The following is a 19,141-nucleotide window of genomic DNA, read 5'->3' as shown; positions in this document are numbered from 1 at the left end:
AATTTTTGCTCGTATAATTAGGGAGTACAACTTTATCTCAGGTTAGTGACTTTCCACAAAGGTGCAGGAGTCAGTTCTATAGCTAGAATTTGAATTTTCCCACTTCTTTTCTTGGACAAGTCGATCATTTCTCCCTTCTACTGTACACCTTCTAATCATAAATGCAAACAGTCACTTCTCCTTCTGATTCTTATAAACACTTGTTCTTAGTGTTAAGAAATTGCTACAGTTTTAAAATTATAACTAAAGGTATAAGCAAATTCCACAATATGCAGATACAGATGATGTATCTTGGAAAAAGGTGCTCTTCCCCACACATATGAATTGAGGCAGTTCAATTTGCAGCTACTTATATACCAATAGGCCATCATTTGTTTTCACTTTGAATCAGGAACATAATGTTCAGCCACACTTTGCTTCTCTTTGCTACTGTGATTTATTTTTTTTCTGTTTAAACCAGATTAAGAATCTTAAGAATAAGGTTCTTATTTTATTGTCAAGTTCTTTGTGCTTTGGAAAGTGCGAGGGAGACAAACCTTTTTATTTTCTTTGGGTTTTCTCACAGTTTTCCTAATATTTGTCACATTATTGCTCTTGCATTTTAGGACACCTATGCATCTGACACCTGAAGAAAATTAACCCTTGAAAAGCTGTACACAAACTGCAGGGTGCATCTGAGACAATATCTGCATTTATAGCCTATGGACTGAATAATTTTCCTGGAATTAGATGTCTCAGCTGCCCAGTTTCTCACACATGTACATACTTCTCTAAACCCAACGTATTTATGAGGTAGTAGCTGCAGGTTCTCTAGGTTTCTGACCCAGCTAGTGATTCTTTTCAATAAACCACAATTCCAAAGGGAAAATAAGCTGTAATTGCTTAGACCTAAAGCATCAGGTTTGGGAGTGTTGTTTTTGCTGTCAGAAACCATTTCAGCCCCAAGAAAATACTACTTCTCAAGAAACACTTCTCATCTGCTATTTTTCCAATCACTGAAATATACATTTGCAAAAAAAAGTGCTTATGATTATATCTGCTTTTAGAAGTTTACCTGTAATCAGCAGACTAGGAACAGAGTGCACAAGTCATTTTCTGTACATTATTTGTGGAGAATCTCTGAGAACACAGGAGTGCTTCTGACCTAGTTAAACTCCTGCTATTTTGAAAATTATTATTAAAAAGCCATTGATACTTTTCTGAGCCCACTTACTTACTTGTTGCCCAGTAACCAGAAGGATGGAGCCTTCTTTCCCATGTACCACTTGCCGGTAAATGTGATCTAGAATTAAGAGCTCACTCCAGCAGTTCTGAAGCAACTTCATTTGGTCATCAACCTGTAAAGCAAACACAGACGTTGGTGGCATCACTCTGGGAGTCAGTCTTATATCACATGATGGAGTCTGTCCTTCTTCAAGCATCTGATTAACTTCATGAGAACAGAAATGCTATCAAAAATTATTCATCCACAAAATTGCTGTTCTTAGCTGACTAAATAGGGCACTGCTGAAACCCTTATCCATAAAATGTATAGAATATTCACTACTGATTACATTCCAGGAAAGCAGAACTATGGTATTGTTATGGAAAATAATAATAATAGTATATTTATGAAATGGTCATGGAAATGGGATATTATTTTTACCCAAAACAAGAATAGCAGAAATAATGCTAATGTGAACTTTCCCATAGTCTTCATCCTTGAACCTCAGCTTCTGGAAATATTAAGGAATCTACAGATTCAAGAGCATTATTGCTGCAACAAGCCCAGGTCAGAGATAGGTCCCTTGCAAAAGAAAAAGTGGAGAGGTAAACACTCCCTCTAAGAATGGTTGTGGTACTATGAAAAAAGAAGAAAACTTTTTCATAAACAGAAGCTGAGCAGCTTTAAGTGTCACTGGTAGGGCAAGAAACGGCTGTGCACAAGGCAGTAGTGAGCAGTGAGACATCACTGACTGCATTTGGTAATAGAAGGAACATACTGGGCTCTCAGCACAAGCAACCTACATGAAGTTTTTGTGCTGTTATACGAGATGTACATATCATAGGAAAATAAAGTATATCACTAAACTGATTCCTATTGCGACTGGATTGCGTTCAGTTTTATTTACTTTAAAGACTGAAAAATAATTAAGATTTCCATGGAAATGGGGGAAAAAGATTTCACAAATTAGTGGAAGACAGACTATGAATTTAAGTCATTGTAAGTATCAATATCCTTTGGACCTGTTCTTACTGAACTTACTGATCTCTTCCAAAAATCAAACAAAGTCTTTGACTTCAGACATGTGTCTTGAAAGAGTTAAGAGATGCGTACATTAGCCTTGCTACAATTAAGTGTCTGGTGCAGATGTGGTAATAGCACATATACAGTTAAAAAGAACCTGCATAGACAGCAATTGCTGAACAGATTAAAAATGCTACAAATTAGCAGAAGTAAAAAAGAAATTAGCAAAGAGAATATTTAAAGTAGAGAAATGCCTAGAATTTCTGAGACATGGAACTATTGAAATTGTTTTTCAGGGGTTCTAAGTTTCAGTTGCTTTAGAACTAGATTTCATAATGCACACAAAACCACGTTAAAAGGAGCAATCTTGCATGAACTGAATTAGATAATGCAATAGATGTTTTCAAATTTTATCAGCTACAACCTAATGAATTTTTGAACTTTTTTCTTTCAAGCTTGTTTTCTGTGTGGTAGAGAAGGAAGTTTGTTACTAATAGATTTTTGTAGTGTCACCTGTGAAAGTTACCTAGCATTGTCTCCCTCTTTCCAGTCACTAGCCATATAGCTCAGACTTTAACATCTTAAATGTTGAAGCCTGTTTGCCTCCTTCATTCATCTTAACTTCTCTTCTCCCCCCCCGACAGTCTTCTCCCAACTGTTCTTGTCCCAGTTTCTCCCCCTTAGGTTTCGGTCTCAAATTATTCCCTCTTGCTGGACTATGCAAGCAAATGAAATCAGGAGAGGACAGGAGCAGATTAGGACAAAGCCAGTGGGGACAAAAGAGCAGAAGAATCCGTGCACAGCAGATCACTTCTCCCGCACAGCCTGCACTAGGAGTCTCAGTTCTTGCTTTTGCCTGCTCCATGACTGCAGCAGGTATCTGTGCTGGAAAACTGCATAGCTCACTCCCCCCACTACTGATTTACCTAGAGGATGATATAATTTTCATGGGGGGTTGTTTTGGTTTGGGATTTTTAATTTTACCCCCCCCCCCCCCCGCTTTGCTCTTTTAAAAAAAGAACAAGGAAAACTATATCCAAATATCTGTGCTAACATAGTATTTTCAGGTTACAAAATCAAGAACTGCAGAATTAGTTAATACTTGTATTAAGATTGGCCGTCCTAGTCTTATTTTATTTCCAATCTGCTTTTCTGTTATAACAGATTTTAATGCATACACACAAAAAAGGCTGAATTAGTATTGTGCAAACACTCTCAGTTCTGATATTTCTAATTTTTTGCATGCTTTGGCTTTCCAGTATTAAGAATAATCCTTTATCACAGTTGCTGTTCTGCCTCCAGTCACAGTTAATACACATATGTGCTTAGATAACTCCTGTAAGCTACATATCCATTGGCAAAAGAGATGGAGGAAAGAAAGAGGTGTGGACTCTGTAGATGGATATATTACTAAGTCAAAGCAAAGCTAGTGCTATCACAAACTCAGCCTTGCTCCATCCCTATGCTGTCTGTGCCCATGATAATTCATTTCTGTTCAGATCACAGAGCAAGGTTGATTCTGTATTAAAGATCTCTTCCTCTGCCCACAACATGTATTTGACTACAAAACCATTTCAACCAAGTGACTTGTTAGCTCAAGAGAGGACAGTAAATTACCACATTGATACACTCCCTACCAAAATTTGGGCCAGGTTTAAAATAAAGCATTATTTGAAGAAAATGTTTGAAATTTACAGATTCTAGTACTCTTGCTTTTTATGTGAAACTGTTTCATGATCATTTTCATCTCTGTACAACAAGGTGTTACAAAAATCAAATAAATCATGCTAACATGATAATTTCATCCAAAATTAGCATTTCACACAAAGCTATCGCAGCTTACATCTGAACGAAATGAACTGTGAAACAGTTTAAATGTCATCCGTGTCATAACAACTAATACCTGAATAAGAGGTCAAGCATTTGATTATATTATAAATGACATATTTCCAGCTAACCCATCTGTCTCAGCCACAGGCTTTTGAAAACAAACTGCGCTTTACAGGTCTGGCTTTCTGAAGGCCCCAACAGCAGCTAGTCTGCAATCAAAGCTTACCTCCCAAGCTTTATCATATCATTACCAAGCCAGTGCTGTGAGAACAGTATGAGATGGCAAAATCACAAAAAAATGTTTTGCACATAGGCTGTTCCTGCTGTTCTACAAGATTCATAAAACTAGCAACAGCGAACATCTGCTAGTGGTTCACAAAATCTGCTCCTCCATATTCACTGTAATTTAATCAGTGAAAGTCTACAAAATGGATAGCATACAAAGCACAATACACATCTGAAACACAGTATTGCCTTCAGAAAACTATTAGATCCAGCTACTTTTTCCATTTTAAGAAAGCTGGTAGGGCAGCACAATGCTTCCCAGTTTGCACTAGGAAGAAAAAGAGATGACTTTAAGGAGGGTCACGGATTACTAAAATGTAGGGTAAGTGATCAGTTCCAGCCTACTTCTGAAAGGCATGCATGTGAGGAAAAAACACATACTTTATCTCTTCTAATGCATTTGAAATGAAAAATAGAAAACAATATAGATCACATTGACCAAAACCGGTAACACATCACTTCTTATGTTAGAATGAGCTGGTAAACTTTATGATGTGTGTAACTTCAGCCAGAACACAAGCACCTTTGTGTTCCTGTGGTGTGTCAATAAATGAGTTGCAGAAGCCTATTATCTGGCAAAGTGAAAAAATCAGCGTTTCACCAAAACAAGTATGTGCCTTAAACTGATCCTGAAGGCAAAGAAGCTTAAGTTTTGGTGGCCAAAGTGGAGAGTGAGTTCTGAAAAGGAAGGTCCTCTGCAGAAAAAGCACCTTGTGGACTTCAGTCTTCTGACTCCAAAGCCAAAGCATGCTAGTCCGCCATTAACAGGGTAAGCAGGTGAAAAGAAAAGATTCTGTCACTAGGATAACTTAGTTCCAGTCTGGGACTTCCCTATAATCAACATCGTTTTCAGTCATGGTATACACTGAGTTAGAAACAAGCTTGTAAACTTGTACTACTGGCTAAGCTTTGAGGTTCTTCAGTTTGTGGATATCTTTGAGTGTTATCAATGTTTTAACAAGAAGAAAAAAGTGTGCTTTGTCCCAACTACTGGGAATGCTTATAAATAAAAATTGAACATCATATGGCCAGCAACTGGCTGCTGCAAGAACGCTCCCCAAATTTGCAGCTTTTCCCTGCCATAAGAGATCATTGACACAAGGATAATGTAATTCATGTCTTACCCAAGCAAGTTATCAAATTATATCCATTTAACAGCTACCTAGCCTCAGGCAAAAACATGAGTGAATACTGTGCCCAGATGGTTAAATTTAGGTCCTCTCTGACCAGTGGCATTCAGATGAAGACATACCAGTGGGGATAGCGTAACTGGAAATTGTTGCTGAAGAAATAGCTTTTAAGGAAAGATGTGGAGGAAGCTAACAGGGGGTGTGTGAGTCAAAAGAAATAGGAATCATTTTTGCATGCAGGGTGGCATGATACAGTAATAATGTTACAAGTATGAAAGGAGTAAAACATCACACTTGTAAAACTGCTGCTAAGTGACAGGGAAAGCAAAGAGAGTGCTTAGGACAAGGCTTTAGAGGAGGGGAATGGGGAGGCAGTGCTGTGAGAGAAGATATAAGGGAAGTTGGATGTCGGGTAAAACCTTGAAGGTGAGGATGATGAGATTGGATGAGATGCAGACTTAAAGGGTTTGTGTGACAGTAAATGATGCTGCTGGGGCAGAGAAAGAGCAAATACTTTGTGTTAGAGAAGCAGACGATGCCGGTTGTTGCCAGCACGGGCAGGAGAAGTCCCAGAGGTGAAAGTGGGCATGTGCACTGTCTGCTCTCTCAAACAGTACGGATACAAAGGTGGAGCAAGTAGTAGCTTTCTGACAGCATTAACACATGGCAATAGCTAAATCCTATTTCCTATCCCAAAATCCTGTTTACCTGTGCTTACAGTGAGGACAAGGAAGCATGTCAGAATTTGGAGTCATCCATAACCTTGTATCTCATGCTGTTTGGACTACTTGTACCATATTCCACAAGTCACAAGCTGGAAGACAAATGGCCATTGCCACAACAACTCAGGGCCATCCCACTGTGCTGCCTACTAACTACCAAGATAGCCAGAATAAACTAACATAAGAGAGTAACTAGTGTCGTGGTTTAACCCCAGCCAGCAACTAAGCACCACGCAGCCGCTCACTCACTCCCCCCCATCCAGTGGGATGGGGGAGAAAATCAGGAAAAGAAGTAAAACTCCTGGGTTGAGATAAGAACGATTTAATAGAACAGAAAAGAAGAGACTAATAATGATAATGATAACACTAATAAAATGACAACAGTAGTAATAAAAGGATTGAAATGTACAAATGATGCGCAGGGCAATTGCTCACCACCCGCCGACCGACACCCAGCCAGTCCCCGAGCGGCGAATCCCTCCCCCCCCCACTTCCCAGTTCCTAAACTAGATGGGACGTCACATGGTATGGAATACACTGTTGGCCAGTTTGGGTCAGGTGCCCTGGCTGGGCATGAGAAGCTGAAAAATCCTTGACTGTAGTCTAAACACTACTGAGCAACAACTGAAAACATCAGTGTTATCAACATTCTTCACATACTGAACTCAAAATATAGCACTGTACCAGCTACTAGGAAGACAGCTAACTACATCCCAGCTGAAACCAGGACAACTAGTTATGCAGAAAGGGTCTCCCAGCATCTGGAATGCTGATAGATAAACAGTTTAACCCCAGCCAGCAACTAAGCACCACGCAGCTGCTCACTCACTCCCCCCCACCCAGTGGGATGGGGGAGAAAATCAGGAAAAGAAGTAAAACTCGTGGGTTGAGATAAGAACGGTTTAATAGAAAAGAAAAGAAGAAACGAATAATGATAATGATAACACTAATAAAATGACAACAGTAGTAATAAAAGGATTGGAATGTACAAATGATGCGCAGGGCAATTGCTCACCACCCGCCGACCAACACCCAGCCAGTCCCTGAGTGGCGATTCCCCGCCCCCACTCCCCAGTTCCTATACTAGATGTGACGTCCCATGGTATGGAATACCCCGTTGGCCAGTTTGGGTCAGCTGCCCTGGCTCTGTCCTGTGCCAACTTCTTGTGCCCCTCCAGCTTTCTCGCTGTCTGGGCATGAGAAGCTGAAAAATCCTTGACTTTAGACTAAACACTACTGAGCAACAACTGAAAACATCAATGTGTCATCGACATTCTTTGCATACTGAACTCAAAACATAGCACCGTACCAGCTACTAGGAAGACAATTAACTCTATCCCAGCTGAAACCAGGACACAGGTAGACATGGTGAATGAGACACTGCGCAGTCAGTTTGCCTGTGCGATATCCACTGACAGATATTTTGTGGACAGGCAGACGGCAGGATGCAATGCACTATATTCTGGTAAGGTTTTAAGATTTTGTCCTTCCCGTGTTGATCTGGAAACATATCTTCAGTGACATCATGGTAGAAACATGCACAGTATCAGTATTAATTGACAATATTTCAGTATTGTGATCTCTGTGAAAGAAACTTTTGGCACGCTTGCTCTCTCTTTCTCTCCCACCCCAGGAGGGAATCACTACTTGGACATCCTAATTGCTGCAGCCTGCACACTCGTCTTGTTGTCCCAGCCACTGGCTGTCCCAGCTCTTCTCAGTAAAATACCGGAGCAGAACTGCTGTATGGCTGGGTCGAGAGGAGTTCATGTGTCTTGGGACAGGAATGGATGAAGGTGGGTCACAGCGCAGTATGAGAGTCTATGTCCCAAGCATGGGAGGGTCACTATGCTCCCTACACTCTTCAATTTCATTACAAAATAGTGTTCCCCATTTAAAACTTCAAAAAAAATCAGATATGTGAAAAGAGAGAGACAAACAAGTCCATTGACCTTTTTTCCTGGGGCTTTAATAGAACCATGGAGCCTGGTGGAACTGTGACATATCTTTGTGTCCACTGTGAAAGATTCACGTGGTATTGCTTATCTGCACAGTGAACTTCATACTATTTAATATCTGAATTCAGGTTGGACACAGAATTCCCTGGTGGCATGCCCAAGTTCCTCCACTGCCACCTAGAATTGTAAAGTGACGTTAAATCGCTTTTCTGAGTTCTCTGCTAATAAAGATTGGAAAACAGGCACACATGAGAATACATTTAGATGCCACTGTTAGTTTGCGTAATTTATCTTACTGATATAATGCAAGCCACATAGAGTATTTCCAGGAGTGGAGGAAATAGACTCTCAATTTGAAGAGTAAAGGTCTAATCCTGAGCACTGTGGTGACACACTATCTCTTGGCGGGACAAAAAGATGGTCTGAGGTTGGGGATGGGAGTGTCACATTTGTCTGCTACACCCCGGACTCCCACTCAGCTGGGTCCATGAGCTATTGGTACGGGACTCAGTGGAAGTCTGTCAGGCTGGTTGAGGCCTCTGTTGACACTGCAATACACAATCACGCATTATCAATTGTAGTTAAAGGAAGGACTTATCTCAGAAATGCTGGTTACTCAGTTGAAAAACTATTTGTGCTGATGTTATAGATGAGGAAGGCTGGTGCAACACAAGAGTAGCATTGTTCTAGACTGTATGCTTCCCACAGCACAGAACGTTAATCATTGTAAGCTTTTGTTTTCTCTGAAGAAGAACACTGAAATTGCCAAACAGTAAAATGAAGAATAATGTGTACGCTTTGCTGAAATGCACTTTAATCTTATCAAAACCACACTGTGTCTTTCTTTTAGGAAAGTGTTTCACAATATTTAGCATACTGTAACCAACAACTGCAGATTTATTACAATTTTTCTTCTGAAGAGGTATTTTCATCCTGACGTTTGATGAACTACCTGTTAAAAGTTTCAGGGTCATGGGGTTTTTTGTGTTGCTCTCAGTTAAATATTTTCCTTGTAATTATTGCCGCAGATTCAGTTAAACAATGCACTCACCTTCTACCCAGTCTACACCTCCCTTTCTGAGAAGCTGGAGAATCCTTTTTCATCTCTTTCCATTTGCATCAACTTGCACTATAGATTTGGGCTTTTCTGCCAGTAAAAATTTAAAAGGGTATCTAATGATTAAAAAACTAAAATACAATGATTGAAATTTATGTGATAAAACCATGTTGGATTCAGCTGAATTGTTTTTACTTGTATTTCTAAAAGGGAATGTCAATATAGAAGTAACATGAAGCCTTCACCTCATAGTGCCACTTTTAAATTCTACGGCCATTGAATAGCCATTTCCTACTGAATGTGAAGTGATTAAACATCTGTCTGAATTGCTCAGCTTGAAGCATATGGGTTCAAGGGATGGTTGAACTTTCTTTCAAATGTAGTTAGGAGATCACTCACAAGTCATTGCAGACATATAGCTTGAGTTGTTACTCCATTTTCTTATGCTATAGTGAAGCAAACCACCCCAAATAAAAGTTTTATAAGACAAATGCACTCCAGAGGCTAATTGTTACTCCTGAATGCATGCATGGTTTCCAAATTGTTACATAGGTAGAGAAGGATTTGGGCTCTCCAGATGGGTTTCTGCTAACAGTGGGAAATGTCCTGTGCAAGGTTGCTGTCAAAAAGCAGCAGGTAACAGCCAATGAGGTTTTAAAAGTAAATGCACATAACTTTCAGACTCAGTGAATGCCCGAATAAAATGTGATTACTGCCTATAACCTCAGTAATAAAATGCTACAAAGTTCAAGAAAAAATGATTTAATATTAACTACGATTGTTCCAGCTCTTTACTAGAACCAGTGTGTTATATTAAATTTCTAGGTAAAGGCAGGGAGTGATCTTTACAAGCCCATGTTGGGTTAGACAACTGTCCTATTGCCTGTCCAAGTTTGGTAGCATTTTACTTTTTTTTTGTGATTTAAAACTAAAAGGAAATATAGAAATACTTCAGTGTGTGCCTTTGCCTGCTCCTTTAGAGCATGTAAAGAGGCTGTTATAAAGGTGCAATTTTACTTGGTGTGTGTCCGCGCATGTGTGCGTGTGCTTATACCTCTTCCTTTAATAACTTCTGAATCCACCAGCCTGCTTATTTCAACAGGAAGTTCATCTATCCAAGACGTTAAATTCCTATATGCCTTGCGTGAATCAGTATCCAGATAGAGGAAAGTAACTGCTGCGTACCATGCTGAAAGAAAGGCTAATATGCTCACCCTTTATTCAACTGCAGAGAACTGAGAGAGAGGAAGAGAGAGGGATGAAAACGCTTCATTAACTCCCTGCTCATGGAACTATTAGTGTTTGGAATGTCAAGCCACTTTTCAGTTTTTCAAAGGACATAGATAAGGAATTCATAGCACAAAGCAACATTATACCTTTGAAAATGCCCACACTTTTACCCTTCCAAAATGTGAAGCAGTGCACATGTGGTGCCCATGCTCTGAATGGCCTGTGGGGTTTTCTGCTTAGCAAATGCACACGGGAAGAGCGATGGCTTTGCAACAGCTTCTCCCCTTGCATGTCCCTGGACAGCTACGTGTAATATCACTGTGAAAGAGGGATCAAAGCAGCAGTGACCAGCCATTTATCAGTTTCAGTGCTAATCTTCCACTGAGTCAAAATACTTTAATAAAAAGCAGCCTTGAGCAACAGTTCACACTCATCCCATTTTCTTGCAGGAATATAACACAAGGTGCGTGAGTCTAGGGGCCTCAGATTGCTGAAGGGAGTATGGGCAAGCAGCAGATGGTGATCCTACTCAAAAATAAGACCTCTCTTCTTTTATGGATCTTTGGACTCCATTTAGACAGTATTCCCCTCTATTAAGGAGAAGGTAAATGACAAATCTCAGTTCTTCAAACATCAGATGAAAGCACTGTTACAGTAAACTTTGTGTGTGTATATAAATATATATATTATATAGTGCGTCAAATGCAACATATAACACTCCTATTTTTTTTCTTTTCCTCACATTTATCTCTGTGCAAACTGCATGAAAATGACAGTATTTTGCAGTCAGCATTATTTCTGATGAATTATGAATGTGTTTTTCTTATGTTCTTTTTTGGGTGTTTTTTTTTTTTTTTTAACTGAAAATAAGAAAAGGATTTCTTTTTAGTCCCAACTGAAAATTTTGCTTACAATGCAGTGCTTCTTCCCTGTCAAAGTGAATGCAAAGATAAGGGAAGAGGAAAAATAATTCTTCTTCTCAGCATCTGTTTCACAGGGTGAAGAAGGAGGTGCCTTCTTCAGGACTGGACCCATAGAACCGACCTTCAAAATCCTACTCCTGTGAGTATCTCTACTGATGTTAGTGCAGCATAAGTTTATGCATAGTTGGGTCTAGAAGTTTTAAAAAATCAGATAAAGCTATGTAGTTTGTGTAGCAATTTTGGTACTAGAGCTGTTTTGTTCTCTTGAATTACTCCAGAAATACACCTGTTTTTTCTGATGTCAACAAACTAACCGCAAAAATGTTCTGGGCCATATTCTTAACTCTTAACTTGCATGAACATAAGTCCTTTAACTTCCACATAAACAAAATCAGAATTAGGCCCACTCAATTCATCGTTAGCATTGCAGGTCTGATCTTCTTTTTAGGATGCACAGTGATATCCTCTGGGGAATCAGAAGACAAGACTGAGTCGTAAATTTTATGGTACTGCTGGTGAATTTATTCTCAATATATTGAATCAGCAGTTTCACTCTATTGTACAGCAGCCTTCGATTAAAGTCTCTGTGGTCTTCTCCAAGTTACACATATTTTAGTATCATCTGAAAGGATTTCTAATATGTAATGTTCCTTTCCTGTTTGGTGATTTACTGGATAAATTATGTTTTCATTTTTCTTACAGCTACCCCATTTTTCCAGCTGACACTTATTCTAAGAGTCTATGGGTAAACTTTACCTCCTACATTAGTTCTCATTTGTAAAATTTCTTAGAAAACAGCAACATCAAATTTCAACAGAGATCAATACAACACACAGGAGTGGTTTGTTAATATTAAAGACAAAGTCCTAGTAAGAACTAGATTTGTTTTCCACAAAATAAATATTCTATTAAAACTCAATCAACTAAGTATAATATGGAAAATATTTTTAACTTGTGACACAAGAGACATGCTGATTTCAGAAAGACTTTTTAATATGGTAACAGGCAAGCAGAGTAATCTCTCAACACACTTAGGGTCCTGTTCTTTCAAGTGCTGCATGCCCCGGAACACTGTTTTTTGCATGCATTAACACAAGAGTTACTTAAATTGGCTTTTGTTTAAATTACACTATGTGGTTACTCTTCTGTTTAATAGGGTTTGCATTTGTTTCCAGCACAGCTATTCAAAGGGGTGTGAAGTATGGGAAAAAGGCAAGCCATTAGAGAAGTATAACCTTACTCTTTTAACAGGTGACACCTACAAAGGTTGGTTTGTGTACACGGGATAGGACTGTATTCACAGTTACACCAATGGGAATATGCAAATAATCTTCTGATGTCATGACTAAAAAAGAGTTACTTTAACATTACAGCAGTGTAAATGAGAGAATAATAATTTTCCAGGTAAGTATTAGTGATACCAAGGGTTGGACACTGATGAACCACACAAAGAATCTAATACATTGGATGTTCCATGCCATTAGTAGTTATCATCAAATCAGCAGTTTTGTATGTTAAATGTTCTTTATCTTTTGATTGCACAGCATTGCAATCTTTTTCATGAATTAAAATATGTTAGTTTATATTTTACTTTTCATAGTCCTCTTAATACTTTTGACAAACATCCAACTATGTAAGGGCAGGTATTTCCTTCTGCCCATACTTGAATCACTGAAACATATGGATCTGAAGTCTCAAGACTGGGAGCTGTAGTGTGCTAAACAGGACAGAAAGTCACCTGTAATACACCTTTGGCAATAGAGGCTGGTGTTCTTGTAAAACACTGCACTCGCTATACAAATGTATTCCACTGTGTTTTCCTCTGTTTTGTGATAGAACAGCCAAAAAAAGCCACAGCAAAAGCAGTAAGAAATTATGAGAAACAGTATCTTCAGTCAAGATGTGAAAGGAGATGGTGTACTGATGAAGAAAAAAACACAGAAAGGTTGTCTTACATCCCAAAGGCTGCAGCAGTAATTGGGGCAGAGATTAAATGAGAAAGAAGGCCCAATGATAAGGGAGAAAGCGAAAGCAAATTCAGCATTATGGACAGGGGTTATCATGTATTAAACCAGTATCCATCTGACTTGATAGAAAAAGTTGCTTAAAAACACCACCAAAGGAAGCTGAAGTCATACAAGAAGGTTGTGGAGAAGTAGTGAGAACCAGTGATGCATGAGCCAATGAGCTACTGTACATGGGAATGACCCAAAAGACTTAGTACATCTCTTTACATCTTAAAAGCATTGCAGGAGGCTCTTGGCATGCAGCTACTACCATCTAGCTAAACCCTTTCAACTATGAACATCATCTTCAAAAAAAATCAGCTCCTTTCCGGACAGAGTCAAATGTAAAAGAGCAGATAGAGCCATGCTATTAAAAATCACGGGAAGTGTTGATTGAATGAATGTTTAAGGACTAGGCAAATGTCTATTAAAATGTTTTTTTCCATTTATCCTTTTATTTGGCTTTGTTTCATTTATTCCCACTTCCTGTTTCTTGTATTCTAATTTGGAAATCTGGGAAGTACCATTAAAATAAGGTTGTCACCACTCTGCCCAGGTCCCATACAGACATTAGCACTGCAGTTAGGATTAATATTAATGTTTAAAAAGATCCCTGAAGAAACTGATTTTATCGGGGCTGCTTGTTATGTTGATGAGAAGAACTTTTGCAGTACAAAACACAGAATGAGCAGGAACCTTACATGTAAAAATGACTGTGGACTGTGACATGGCTCAGCCAGCCTCTGACTTTCTCTGCTGTCACAGCTGAACACAGGTATCAAAATTTTGAGTCTCTAAATTGGGTTCCTACATGTCTGTATGCAATAGAAGATTAGCTGTGAGTTTAGGAAAAAGGGAGACAGTCTGTACTTCTAATTTATTAGGTTTTTCCTAGCTCATTTCTGAATGACAGCAGGGGTGATGAACAACAAAATCAGGTTGCTCTGTTCACATCCCATTGACCCATGAGTGCACCACAACTGTGGGAGCTATGTTTTAATCAGACTGGCAGAAACTTGGTCAATGGACAAGAGCTTGTAATAAAATGGCAAAATTTTCTCAAAAAAAATCATTTTTTGCATGGCTTGTGTTCAAGTGTCTGGCAATCTACTACTAATCTAGGTCTGAGTACCAGTTACTTTGGTTTGTAATTAAGTTTAATATGAGTTTTCTTTTTGAAGATTTACCATGACTAAAATATTACTTTGATACCCAAATGTAAGAAGATTTTTCCCAGACTTATCAAAGGAAAGTGCATTGTGACTCTGCCTCCAATAAGCTCTCCTGAGGCGTATTAGAACTTTTTTTAATATGGCTACATAAGTCTATACCAGGGCAATTTTCCTTGTATATAAAATAGTCTGAATGATTTAGAGGTATAAATGAGTGGAAGATTATACAAATATCCAGCACCATTTCACTGACAGGTAATGGATTGAATTCTTTCTTTGGCACTCTCCTTTTTTTTAACTAATCTGCCTAAGGGTCTCTTTCTTTTAAAATATAAGGTCTTTAGGGAAGGGACTGCCTATTACTATGTTTTTATGCAGTACATGTTTAAGTTACCGTAAATCTAATAGTAGAAAAGGGTTGCCTGACTGCATGGAGCATACATGGACACTTTTCTGTATAAATAAAATTATCTGTCCTTCAATTTAAACTGCCAAGCCCCCACATAAAGCCAGGCTGTCCAGTTAAATAATACAACAAGATATTATTAGTGAAGCACACTGTCTCCTTACATAAATATAAGCATCAGCTTAACAACACCATGAGAATATTTTGCTCAATATTTTTGTACTGTGGCATAACCATATAACCTGACATCCTATGTAACACCATCCTAGGTATGGTATCATACAGTATCCTGAGCTTTGATGGTATATAAGAAATTATTTCATTATAAATGTCTTTGAGACTGATTCTACAATTCATATGCAGACAGAAATACAAAAATGCCTGGGCTTCAAAAGAAGACTTCAAGGAGCCAGTCCTTAGTTTTATTGCTTTTTATCTGTGAAGGCTCTGATAATGCACACATTTTTTAAGTACAACCTAACATAAGCCAACTTCTAAATTCAGCTTCTGGCGACAGCTCCTTTTATACTTCCTCTTGCATGAGCACACACAGCACCAAAATCCAATCTACTGTGTCAAATATATGCATTTTGCAAATATATGACTATTTGATAAATGGAGTCGAATCTGGGTTTTTTAGGTTACTTTTAACAATGGAGAAATGTGCATAGTTTATTTTTTAGCTCACGTGTTGCATGCAAATTGCCTCTTTCTACAGTACAGTGTGCATATGAAGTTCCCTGAGATGTCTGAACTAGATTCACTGTGAGTACTTAACCAGAATATGCAATTAAAATGTAATTCATTTCTAGATATCATCAATATTCTGTCATTGCATAAGGGGAATGGACTAGATGACCCATGAAGTCTATTCCTACCCTCATATCTATTACGATTACCTTATATTAGTAAAATTGCTTTTTAAGGTCACTTATATGTGGTGGTTCCCTTTAGGCAAATATTTGGTACAATTGGCCATTCATGTGTATTTCTTCATGCTGTGTTTAGAATGGATTCAGTACAGGTAGAGCACCAAATGAAGCAAAACCCTGATATTTTGTTGTAAATAATTCATAAAACAATGTTATGAGCCTTATTCCCAGTGAGGCATCCACATAATGAGCCACCCAAATGAAGCAGCAAAAACATCCACTTCCCCTGCCATGGGTGTGCCCCTGACAGACTCCTCAGGGTCAGAAACCCATCAATCTCCTTTTACACATGAGCTAATCAATTCAAAGAGGGAAGTGCCAATGAGCTATTAGATCAATATGGTGAAGTATGGAGATTGATCTTATCCCAGAGTGACTACATTAACAGACTCGTCGGTGTGACCTCTGCCCTGCAGCGCACATTATACAGGATTGCAAGTCTGATATCTGAATGAAGACCTCAGGTCATTGCTTTTAATAATCTGCTTTGCTGAAAGAATTAAAAAGTAAAACTGTAAAGGGATGACTAATGAAAATATGAAGTGCTTTCTTCTCCTCTAGTCTTGGAACACTTGCAGAAATCACACCAGCTTTTCACAGCAACCAGCAACATTGTCTCGCACAGAAACCTGCTCAGCCGTGCCTGGCTATCGGCATTTGAGATAATACATATAATACAACCAACAATATTTTGCTCTCCTACCACAAAAACTAATTAAATAACCCAAATACAAAACGATAAACAGTACTAGCTGTGTCAAAACTGATTAAAGTCTTGGGTGAATTACTCCAACTGGTTTACCTGAATGGCCAGATCGAGAGCTATACTGGAGTCCCGGTGGTCTGACTGACTTAGCTGGTGTAAGTGGGATTGCAGTAGCTGGCACTGCTGTGAAAGTTGCTCACAATGCTGCATACCGCCCGCCAAGCAAAATGTTCCCAATACTTGCATCAACTCAAGGTCCAACCCTGGGAGTCTTAGTACAAAGGCCAGTGACTTCGGGGGGGAGTTGATCTCATCAGAGGAGCCTGGCTTCACAATATTTACGAGCAATATGCGCATACGTCCTTTAACACTTTTCTGTCCCTTAATCAACCTATGCTTGTAAGTGTCACCAACTTTACAGGAAGTCTGTACATGAAGTAACCGCAAATAATACTATAAGCAACCATTTCAGGCCTTTCATTTTAAAGACTAATCTTTTTGAAATATAGTTTCAGAGATGCTGAAAAAACATACACTTTGTTGTCTCAGAGCATGATATTAATATTGTTAATATTTTTAAAACCCTGAATAATCTCATTGCAATGAAATATTTATGTGTATAACACATTTTAATACTGTATTTTTATTATACCAAACATTTTTATTGTTCACTGTATAATTGAATCAATGAATTAGAAGAAGGTTACTAAAAAAGGATTAATGCATTTTTAATGCAACTGAATGATATAACTTCTGTTAGTCACTAAGAATAATGGCAGATCTATCAGGTTTATATAGATAAGAGCTTTGTGAGTTTATCTGAAAGCCCACATAATGGCTCTCATTTAGCCGTAACCTAGAAAAACGGACTTAGCAATCCTATTCGGGGTTTTAATTCATTGTTTATGTATATGATCTCTTTTCCACCTTGTGATCAGATCACCTGTCTAATCATGAAAATATGAATCTGTTTAGCAGATACATCTATTTCCAGTTGTAAAACACTTTTTGAAAACAATGTTCTTTCAAAGCCTAAATGGAAGAACCGAGCTAGCCATACAATACCACTGGGAAATGTTACTGAACTCTTAGGTTAATAGACAGGGGAAATGGTGAGAACTTTGTACGTTAATACTGAGAATGTGGATGTTTCAATGCTTGCACAGCTTGAATCCTTAATTAGCCCACCAGCCTAAACTAGAAATACTTTCCAGGTAGAAACTGCTATGCTTAAAAATATCCTAATAGAAAATCCTTATATTACTATAACAGCGATTGAAATTTTAACACCGCACAAAATGTTATCTAGAAAATTAAAACAGCAGTTGGAAACGTGGCTCCCAGTCCTACACAGATATTGTGTTCTTTGCAATGCAGCATTTAATTTTCTAATATTTTGCAATGGATATAAAATACATAATGAAATTTTATATTAGTACAAGATACATGTATTGTGGAGGAGGGACTTTATAATGACATCCTTAGAAATGTATTTGCATTCTTCAATAGGAGGTATGTTATCAAACTTCTTTTAAATCAAAGGATTCTAATATTTCTTCTACTTTTAAGTAGGAACTGAGAGAGAATTTATGCATAATACATACATGTGTATGGTACACAAGATGCTGTAGTATTGCTCCAGGACTTGTGTGAATTTTGTGAGACCACATAATTGATAGTGGTGAGCCACAATTAAATAAATCACACCACCAAAATGGGCATACATTTTTTTCTACCACTATGATGTGTTTTTTACATCATGTTCTTTCCAAACACACTAAAAAGCTATTCTATAATAGAAGAGTTTTAGATTTAAAAGGGCTTTAGAATTCTGATATTATATTTGTACCTTCCCACTTACAAAGCAAGGAACTTACTTAATACCCATCCAATAGTTAAGGCCTCAGAAGGGCTTTGATTCAGGAAAGCACTTTACATGTTTATTTGAAGCATTTGTCCTGATCTCAGTGATGGGAAGCAGATGCTTATAAATTTTCACTAAAACGAAGGTGATTCTTCTGAATGGGGCAAGGGAAAGTAAACTTATAGCATATACAGAACTAAACCACCTTTTCCATAAATAATAATAATATCTGGTTTAAATTCAGTGTCCCACACTCAACAAGTGCTAGAAGTAAATGCTGCCTCCCAATGGAAATGTGAAGTTTGTTTCCCAATAAAATAAACCACAAAATTTCTAGTCCCATTCATTTTATCAGATGTTCAGTCTTTAACTTACTTCTTGTAAGAACTGAACAATTTTCATTCTGGATTTCTCAGTCAAATGTTTTGTTTTATGAACTTCATATTATGGGCTCAAAATGCACAGTTTCTTGAGTAAGGAGGATGTTCTTTCCCTTTAACAGCTACTTGAAAACTGGTCAAGAATATGAGGAAGCAAAAATGGATTAGTGGTAGAGTCCAAATGAGGTCATGAAGTTCATAATAAATACAATTTATCTTATAATTCTGCAATTTACCACATAGCTCCACAACTCTTATCTGCAGTATCGCTGTCACAGGTGCTATCAACAGATGCATCTGTCTTGTCACAGAA

The 19,141-nt window shown here is 38.1% G+C and overlaps 1 protein-coding gene across 2 annotated transcripts in view; it reads right to left on the bottom strand.

Annotated features, from left to right (window-relative positions):
* The window catches only part of NR5A2 (nuclear receptor subfamily 5 group A member 2), a 99,210-nt gene that overhangs the window by 41,857 nt on the left and 38,212 nt on the right, over window positions 1-19,141 (bottom strand). For both annotated transcript variants that reach the window (XM_069789387.1, XM_069789388.1), the window contains exon 6: window positions 1,218-1,337. In XM_069789387.1, the coding sequence (XP_069645488.1) occupies window positions 1,218-1,337 (120 nt within the window). The remainder of the gene's footprint in view (window positions 1-1,217; window positions 1,338-19,141) is intronic.

This window comes from Haliaeetus albicilla, chromosome 8 (assembly GCF_947461875.1).
Source record: "Haliaeetus albicilla chromosome 8, bHalAlb1.1, whole genome shotgun sequence".
In the NCBI taxonomy this organism is placed as follows: Eukaryota; Metazoa; Chordata; class Aves; order Accipitriformes; family Accipitridae; genus Haliaeetus; species Haliaeetus albicilla.
The sequence above is the reverse complement of the archived record's forward strand: the minus strand, read 5'-3'. Positions and strand labels throughout refer to the sequence as shown.